Raw genomic sequence first — 10274 nt, forward strand, 5'->3', positions numbered from 1 at the left:
TCTGTATCTCTCTGATCAAACTGGAAAAGAATAATAATGAAGTTAAATAAAAAATAATTCTTAAAAAAAAAATAAACTTGCTGGGACCAGCAGCTGGCATGACGGCTATGTCACTGGACTCCCACGTAGTCGACCATGGTTCAAGTCCCGGACCGGGTGGCTTAAACTCATGCCAGGCATGTGTGCGTGCATGCCCAAGATCCTGAGAGGAGAATGGAGGAGAAGGGATTGCGGCATGGCCATCCCCTCTTGGGGGTGATTTCTCGTTTTCTATCTCTCTGTTTCTCTCTGTCTGTCTGGAGAGCGCACAAGCCCCATAGCAAATAAATAAATAAATAAATAAATAAAATAAACTTGCAAGATGGGTATTTGGGAATTTATATATTATTCCCACTACTTGAATATGTTTAAACTTTCCACAATAAAAAAAAAAAAAAATGAATCAAGGGCCAGCAAGAGGCATGGAGGTTGGAGACTAGATCACACATGGTCGACTGCATAGTATGGGTCCCAGGCCTGACGGCTTGGGGATCATGCTGGGCACATGTGTACACATGTCCAGAATCCCAGAGGGCGACTAGGGGAGAGGAGACTGAAGCACGGCCATGGCCCCTGAGAAGGTGACTTCTCTCTCTGGCAAGGAAATGCATGCACCCTATACGAAAAAAAAAAAAGTCAATCAAGTGTTGTAAGACCCATTAAATAAAACAAAGTAAAAGCTTTACCCGGGCACCAAAAGTTAGCAAAATGGCTATGTCGCTGGACTCCCACGGAGTCGACCATGATTCGCGTCCCAGACCCTGTGGCTTAAACTCATGCCGGGCACGTGTGCATGTGTGCCCAAGATCCCAAGAGGAGAATGGAAGAGAAGGGATTGCGGAGTGGCCATCCCCCCTGGGGGGTAATTTCTTCTTTCCTGTCTCTCTCTGTCTCTCTGGCGGGCACACATACCCTATAGCAAAAACCTCTCAAAAAAAAAAAGCATTACCCTCATGTAATTTTCACTACTTTTGACTCATAAGCATAATTTTTACAAAGAAAAAACAAGTAATGTTCCAGGATACTGACACTACAATAATGTACATAACCTTTTATCCACCCTGCAAGGTAACAACGATGAGGTTTCATCTGGCTTTCCTCTACCCATCTGGCAAGGCTGCACCAACCTCCATGAACAGAAGGCTTACCATATGGTTTAAATTTCCCTGGCTGATACACACTGGCATATAGAACTCTTAAAACACGATCATTCTTTGTCATTGCCAGTACTTTGCTAGAGGCCTTCCTTTGGAAAAGAAGCACTTATCTGCAATGCTGACACTGTAACAAGAGTCACTTCTGAAAAAGATATTTGAGGGTATCAGCAGGTGGTATGGAGGTTATGGCCAACTTCATGGTTTGACTCCAGGACCTAACTAACAGCTTAAAAATCACCCTGCCAGCATGTGCATGCATGTCCAAAATCCTGAGAGGAGAATGGAGAAGGGACTGAGGTGTGACCATCGCCCCTGGAGTGTGACTTCTCTCTCTCTTTCCTCTTTCTGTCTCTCTCTGGCAAGCACATACGCCCTGTATCAAACTTAAAAAATAAGTTATTTCAGGTAGAAGAGACTGCTCTAGAGTCTTTGGGATAAGTTACCTTCACGAAGCTGTTGACAGCCATGATGGCCATGTCTGGCTGACTCTTGGCATAATTCATCAAATACAAATACACAAGTTTCTTCAGCTCTAGGTTGTCAGTCTGCATACAATTCACTACATCTGGAAAAAGAGAGCTGAGAAGAGAGGAGAAAAGAGAAAAAAAGTGAACGGTTGGTTATTGGTGCCAATCTGTTGGCCTTATATTACAGAGTAATCTGATGCAAGGACAAACTTCCCCCCCTCACAGCAACAATTATTAGCATGGAAATTAACTATTACAGAAAGAGTACTGGTGCCCAAAGGTTTCTCAATAGTTTCTGGGGGAAAAATGTCTTTTTACTGAAACCATTTTAAAACAAAAGTGGAACAGCAGCATAATGAACCCAATACTTCTATCACCCACAGGGATTGATACAAGCCCAATCTTATTTCATACAGACCCTCAAACTAAAACCCCTAAATCCCATCTCCAGCCCATTCAATTGCTCTGGATTATTTAAAAATGAATTGTAGACTAGCAGGTGGCATAGTGGTTAGGGTGCTGGACTCCCACACTGCCGACTAAGGTTCAAGTCCTAGACACAGTGAGGCTTGAAACTCATGCTGGGTATGTGTATGTGCATGCGTGCCCAAAATCCCAGGGGCAAGTGGAGAAGAGACTGCAGTATGGCCATACCTCGGGTGGGGAGAGATCGATTTCTCATTTTCCCTCTCACTATCTCTCTCTCTGTGTCTTTTTCTCTGGCAAGCACATGCACCCTATAGCAACAAACTTAAAAATAGATAGATAAATAATCACTACCTCAGGGCCAGCCAATGGCATGGAAGTTAAAGCGTTTGATCCCACATGGCCAACTGTGTGGTTCTAATCCCAGATCCTACAGCTTGAAAAATTATGCCAGGCACATTGTGCATGTATGCCTAAAATCCCAAGAGGAGTCTGGAGGAGAAAGGTTTACAGGGTGGCCATCTCCCTGGAGGGTGATTTCTCACCTTCCCTATTTCTTTCTCTCTAGTGAGCACATGTATCCTATAGCAACAACTAAGAAAAAAAATCATTTTTATCATACCAAAAAAATTAATTATAACTTTCCATACCAATTCATGACAGTTTTGAATTACTGCAGATACCATAGTAAATTTATGCTCACACAATCATTCATCCTTGACCAGTGGGAACTTAGCTTCTGAGTCCTTAACTACACTTCCAATAGTCTCCTTTCTCATATGACAAGATGCCCCATTCAGGATCATTTTGTACATTTCTAATCCCAGATCTGGAATTGACCATTTCTCCAAAATGCTTTGGTTCCTTTTATAATTATTTTCTTAACATTATTCATTTAGAAAATGAAAATTTGGGTGGCAGGTGGCATGGTGGTTAAGATGCTGGACTCCAATGTGGCTGACTAAGGTTCAAGTCCTGGACCAGGTAGCTTGCTTTCTTGCTTTCCCTTTCTGTCTCTGTCTCTCTCTGGTGAGCTCACATGTCCTACAGAATATTTTAAAATAATAATAAATAAAATTAAATAAGTAATTATTTTAAAAAGAAAATGAAAATGAAAACTTGCATGTAAGCAAATATAAAAGGAATTCATATCTTTGGTTCTAGTTATCCCATGATTTAAAATTCTGTAAGCAGAAAATGAAAATGAAAACTTGCATGTAAGCAAATATAAAAGGAATTCATATCTTTGGTTCTAGTCATCTCATGATTTAAAATTCTGTAAGCCATGGAAGAGAAACTTATATTTCCATTCACAAAGTAACAACATTAGCTTGGAAGGACTAAACTTGTCAGATTCTAAAGTGTAAGCATGTTTTAAAATTTATTTTTTAAAAAGAATTATTTATTTAATTTTATTTATTCATTTATTTATTTTAATGTGACCAGAGAGAGAAAGAGAGAGAGGGAAAGTGAGAAAGCAAGTGACCAGGTCTAGAATTCAAACCGTGGTCTGCCATATGGGAGTGCCCAGTGCCTTAACCACCATGCCACCTGCTGGTCCCCTTAAAACTTATTCTAGGGACCAGCAGTTAGCGTAATGGCTATGTCGCTGGACTGCCACGTAGTCGACTGCATGGCTGACCAGAGTACAAGTCCCAGACCTGGTGGCTTGCTTTCTTGCTTTCCCTTTCTCTCTCTGTCTCTCTCTCTGGTCAAATTAAAAACTAGTAACAAATGGGGGGCTGGCAGGTGGCATGGTGGTTAAGGGTGCCGGACTCGCACATGGTGGACCACGGTTTGAGTCCCAGACCTGACGGTTTGCTTTCACTCCCCCCCTTTCTCTTTCTCTCTCTCACGCACTCACATTCACACATACACTCTGTTCCCCTCTGATCGAATTTTTAAAATATATGAATAAATAAAGCTAAATAAAATATTTTAAAAAAATAATAACAAATGGAACTAAATAAATAATTATTTGCAAAATACTAATTTCACCTTTTTTTTACTTTTTGAATATGGCTACTTAAAAACTTAAAATTATGGGGCTAGCGGTTGCTGTGGTGGTTAAGGTGCTGGACACTCTCACATGTCCGACCACAGTTTGAGTCCTGGACCTGGTGTCTTGCTTTCTCACATTCTCTCTCTCTCTGATCATATTAAAATAAATGAATAAATAAATAAAATTAAATATTTCTTTTTTTTGAGAGGTTTTTGCCATAGGGCGCGTGCGCTCGCCAGACAAAGACAGAGAGACAGAAAGCAAGAAATCACCCCACAGGGGGGATGGCCACATCACAATCCCTTCTCCTCCATTCTCTCAGGATCTTGGGCACGCACGCACACGCGCCACACGCGCCCGTCGTGGCTTTTAAGCCACCGGGTCCGGGACACAAACCGCGGTCGACCACGTGGGAGTCCAGCGACATAGCCATTACGCTAACTGCTGGTCCCCATGTACGATATTCTTAATCTAGATGTTTTGCCTAGCCAAATAGCCCTTTGTGACTAGATAAATCACAAGGAAGCAAAGTGCCAGATTTTGATACAAACTAAGAATCAAACATGTTGTTTATGTATGAACATTTATAACCAATTTGATGACAGGGAATACTAACTATGAACCCAATTAAGCAAAATGTTATCTATCCTACAAAAGAATCCCTCTCTTGGTGCTAGCAGGTGGTGTGGTGGTTAAGGTGGTTGGACTCCCACATGGCCAATCATGGTTCAAGTCCTGGACCTGGCAGCTTGCTTTCTCACTTTCCTTCTCTCTGGTCAACTACAAAATAAAATAAAATGATGACAATAAATAAAATTAAATAAAATAATTTAAAAAAAAAGAATCCCTCCCTTCTCTCCTTAGTAGACCTAAGTACAAAATATTATACTTACTTATTATATTTCAAATTTTGTCAACAAAATAATTTGTGGAAAATTTTCTCTTTCCTGTTACATACCTAAATAATAACCTCAAATTTTGCCTCTTGGCCTGCTAAGCCTAAAGTTTGTTTGTTTGTTTGTTTTAAAGAATTATTTATTTAATTGTATTTATTCATTCATTTATTTTAATTTGACCAGAAAGAAAGAGGGGGGAAGTAAGAAAGCAAGTCACCAGGGCTGGGACTCAAACCGTGGTCAGTCATGTGGGAATGTCCAGTGCCTTAACCATCATGCCACCTGTTGGCGCCAGCCTAAAGATTTTACTATCTTGCCCTTTTTAGAAAAAGCCTGCCAAGCCCTGAGATAAATGGTCACAGAACAGCAACCTAAGAATTAACTGTGATTAGTGTACTAATAAACAAAACAGAAACCCACCTCAGAACAGCACCCGAGGGATGAGAAGACAGTCATTCCTTACACTATTTTTTTTTTAAAGGTTTTTGCCATGGGAGCATGTACTTGCCAGACACAGAGAGAGGGAGAATGAGATTATCAACACCCCCCAAGGGGAATGGCCATGGTGCAATCCCTTCTCCTTCACCTTCCTCTAAGGATCTTGGGCACATATATACATGTACTTGTGTCATTTTCAAGCCAGCAGATCCAGGGCTCAAATTATGAACAGCCACATGGGAGTACAACACCTTAACAACCATGCCACCTGGTGACCCACCAAGGTTCAAGTTTTAATTAAATAAATGTTTAATGCTTCATGAAAGATGGTCCTGGGATCAGCAGTTAGCATAATGGCTATGTCACTGGACTCCCATGTAGTCAACCACAGTTTAAGTCCTGGACCCGGTAGTTTAAACTCATGCCGGGCGCATGTGCGTGTGTGCCCAAGATCCCGAGAGGAGAATGGAGGAGAAGGGATTGCGGTGTGGTCATTCCCCCTGGGGGGTGATTTCTCATTTTCTGTCTCTCTGTCTCTTTCTGGCGAACACACCTGCCCTACAGGAAAAACCTCTCCAAAAAAAAAAGATGGTCCTAAGAAAAACTGCCCATTTTTCTTTTAAGTACATAGTGGTAACAAATACTACTCTGGTCATCACCAGCGATGTGGTTCATGCTAAGGCATGAATGTCAGCACAAATGTCAAAACTGTGCAAAAGGGAAGCAATACCTAAGTGTTTTTATAAAAATACCTATAACCTTGGAGACCCACCCAAGAGTCCTAGGAATCCTCAAGAGGCCTGCAAATAATTCTAATTATTTCCAAATGGTCTTGTTAAATTATAAAAACAGACATAATATAAGATCAAATGAATTTTGTTAAGAATTATTTTCATCTTGAATTCACCCAACTGAATGGAGAGTTGTAAATTGAGGGCGCTAGCTTGGGCCAATCAAAGAACACGTGAGCTTCTGTTCCTCAGTATATTTTCATCATCTTCTAAAACTATCTCAGCCAACAGACTTGTAATTGCCAGCTCTCAGGAGATTTTATGCTAGATCTGTATGCAGCAAAATCAAACTCATTTAATGCTAAGAAAACAAAACAAACACATACACACTTAAGTCAGAAAAAAATACACTTCCTGATGATGTTTTCAATGGAGCAAACCTGTTCTTTTTTTTTTATTATTTGGAGAAGTTTTTGCCATAAGGGAGCGTGCACTCGCCAGAAAGACAGAACGTGAGAAATCACTCCCCAGGGAGGATGGCCACGCTGCAATCCCTTCTCCTCCATTTTCCTCTTGGGATCTCAGGCAGGCACACACACATTCCCGGTGTGAGTTTAAGCCACCGGGTCCAGGACTCGAACCGTGGTTGACTACATGGGAGACCAGCAACATAGCCATTACACTAACTGCTGGTCCCGAGCAAACCTGTTCTTATAGGTACTATGATTATAACAATTTTAAAGGAAAAGCAGAAAAAGCATTAAGACAAGGAGTGGACCTCTAAAGTGACCAATAGCTGAAGTAGTTATCCTTACCTAACATCCTTCCCCACAGTCATAGCAGCAATCACTTTCTTCACAGCCTCCTTCCTCTTTTCTTTCTTTTCATTGTTGAGTTCAGCTTTTAATTCAAAAATTTCTCCTGTAAGAGAGGAAAATAAGTAGGTGAGGTCCCAGGAACATAGACCTAGAGCAGAAGAATACCGCTCTACATAATAACCAGGACAGCAACTAAAATAAGATTATTGAAAAATGGGGGCTGGCAGGTGGCGTGGTGGTGAAGGCAGTTGGACTCCCACATGGCTGACAGCAGTTCGAGTCCTGGACCTGGCAGCTTGCTTTCTCACTTTCCTCCTCTCTCTGTCTCTCTCTGGTCAACTTAAAAAAAAAAAAAATTTTTTTTAAATGACAATGAATAAGAAAATACAAAAATTTAAAAAAAAAAAAGAAAAGAAAGAAAAAAGAAAAGAAAAGTTATAGGAGGGACCAGCAAATGGTTTAATGGCTATGTTGCTGCTCCCACATAATCGACTGTGGTTCAAGTCCCAGATTCAACAGCTTAAAACTGTGCTTGTGCATGTGTGCCAAAAATTCCAGGGAGGAGAATGGAGGAGAAAGGACTGTAGCCTCGCCATCCCCCTTAGGGGTGATTTCTCACTTTCTGACTCTCTCTCTCTCTCTCTCTCTGACAAGTACACACACCCTATAGATAAAAATCTCTCTAAAAAAAATTTAAAAATTAAAAATTAAATAAATAAAAAAATTAGATGATATGTAAAATTCAAATTATTAGAACATTAATGACCCACTGGTACAGACACCACCAATAAATATTTTATAAGTAAGTTATCACAAAAGAGGAAGCTACACTATAGTTCTTTAGGAACCACAAATCAGGAAAGCATGGGGTTGAGAAATACTTCCCATCAGAATTTTAAAGCTCTTACACCATCTGCTGAGAAGAAAATTAATATAGGCAGGGATGGCAGGTGGCATGGTAGTTAGGTTGCCGTACTCCCTCATGGCTGATGATGGTTCAAGTCCTGGACCAGACAGCTTATTTTCTCACTTTCCCTTGTTCTCTGTCACTGCCTGGTCAAATTAAATAATAATAACAAATAAAATAAAACAATCCTTAAAAAGAAAAAAACTGGGGCCGGTAGGTAGCCTGGTGATTAAGGCACTGGACTCCCACATGGCTGAGTGTAGTTCAGGTCCTGGACCTGGCTGCTCGCTTTCTCATTTGCCTTTTCTCCCTGTCTGCTTCTCTCTGGTGAATGCATGTGCACTATAGCAAACAAAATAATAATAATAATGATAACAAATAAAATTAAATAAATAATAGGTTTAATTAAAAAAAAAAAAAACAGAGGTAGGCAGGGAGCAGTGTTTTCAAACCATAAGAGACTCCACATATCACCTCATTTTCCCACTCTCAACTTTAAAGATTAAGAAATGAAGTTTGGGATTCTCTTGTGGCTCTCAGAAGAAGCCAACCCTGTTAACACCTTGATTTCAGGTATCTAGCCTTCAGGACTCCAAGAAAATAAATTTCTGTTGTTTAAAAAAAAAAAAAGAAGAAATGAGGCTCAAGGCCAGCAGGTGGTGTGGTGGTTAAGGCACTGGACTCTCACAGGGCTGACTGTGGTTCAAGTCTTGGATCTGGCAGGTTGCTTTCTCACTTTCCCTTTTTCTCTCTCTCTGGTCAAATTTTAAAAAATGATGATAATAATAAATGTAATTAAATAAACAAATAATTTTTAAAAAAAGAAGGAACAAGGCTCAAAGATCACAGTGTGAGCTGGGCTTAGCACTGACTCTATTGACTCTCAAATCCTGATGTTCTCACCTTGCACACATGCTATCATTACCTGGGAAGTATTTAATTTTTATTTTATTTACTTTGCACACACACCTAATGTGTTTTTCAAGTCACCAGGTCCAGGATTTGAATCATAGTTGGCTATGTGGGATCTGGTTCCCTTACCTATTAGGCCACAGAGTCAGCCTATCCTGAAAGTATTAAAAATAACGACATTCAGGACCAGCAGATGGTGTAATGGTTACACTGCTGGACTCCCAGGACTCCCACATAGTCAACCACAGTTGGAGTCACGGACCCGGCAGCTTAGAACTCATGCTAAGCGTTTGTGCGTGCGTGCCCAAAATCCAGAGAAGAGAATGGAGAAGGGACTGCAGCATGGCCATCCCCTACGGGGGATAATTTCTCCCTTTCTGTCTTTCTGTCTCTCTGGCAAGCTCACGGACCCAATCGCAAAAATTAAAATAAATAAATAAATAACAATGTTGAGGCTATATTCTAGGCCAAAAAAATCAAAATGTCAAGGAGAACATTTACGTTCACTTCTTTCTTCCTTCCTTTCTTTCCTTTTCTCTTCTCTTCTTTTCTATTCTTTCTTAAGAGTGATTTTTGCCATAAGGCATGTGCACTTGCCAGAGAGACAGGAAGTGAGAAATCACCCCTGGGGCATGGCCACACAACAATTCCTTCTCCTTCAGGGAGTTTGGGCACTCATGCACTTGTACCCAGCATTAGTTTTAAGCCACTGGGTCCACGACTCAAACTGTGCTCAACTACATGAGAGTCCAGCAACGTAACCATTATGCCATCTGCTGGTCCCTCGTTCTTCTTTTCTAAGTTTTGCTATCAGGCACATGTGCTAACTAAAGAGAGACAGAGAAAGGAGGCAAGTGAGAAATCATCCCCCTGGGGGGACGGCCATGCCACAATCCCTTCTCCTGCAGTCTTGTCTCAAGATTTTGGGCACATGTGCCCAGTATGATTTTGAAGTTGCTGGATCCAGGACTCAATCCACAGAGTCAGCCATATGGGATCCAGCCACCTTAACCTCCACACCACCTGCCAGCCCACATTCATATTTTTAAAAGCCTCCCCAAGTGAGTTCAGTGTCTAACCAGGGTTGAGAATCACTGTTCTAATCAATACTTCAGTAAGCTAATGGGCTTTAAGGCTCCATCTAATTCAGTAAATTAAACAGGAATAACCTTGAAGCTTCAAAAATAGTCCAAACCAGAGTCATTTCTTTCTTTCTTTTTTCTTTTTTTTTGAAAGGTTTTTTCGCTATAGGGCTCGTGCGCTCGTCAGACAGACAGAGAGACAGAGAGATAGAAAGCGAGAAATCACCCCCCAGGGGGGATGGCCACGCCGCAATCCCTTCTCCTCTGTTCTCCTCTCAGGATCTTGGGCACGCACGCACACGCGCCTGGCGTGAGTTTAAGCCACCGGGTCCAGGACTCAAACCGCGGTCGACTACATGGGAGTCCAGCGACATAGCCACTACGCTAACTGCTGGTCCC

General features: G+C 41.2%; 1 protein-coding gene across 1 annotated transcript in view; it reads right to left on the minus strand.

The window, feature by feature from the left end:
* AP2B1 (adaptor related protein complex 2 subunit beta 1) overlaps positions 1-10274 on the minus strand; it is a 179822-nt gene that overhangs the window by 149557 nt on the left and 19991 nt on the right. Inside the window, exons 3-4 of the mRNA XM_006154420.3 lie at positions 6972-7077; positions 1640-1775 (exon numbers count right to left, since the gene is read on the minus strand). Coding sequence (XP_006154482.1) covers positions 1640-1775; positions 6972-7077 — 242 coding nt within the window. The remainder of the gene's footprint in view (positions 1-1639; positions 1776-6971; positions 7078-10274) is intronic.

This window comes from Tupaia chinensis, unplaced genomic scaffold, assembly GCF_000334495.1.
Source record: "Tupaia chinensis unplaced genomic scaffold, TupChi_1.0 Scaffold000407_4, whole genome shotgun sequence".
Lineage (NCBI taxonomy): Eukaryota > Metazoa > Chordata > Mammalia > Scandentia > Tupaiidae > Tupaia > Tupaia belangeri.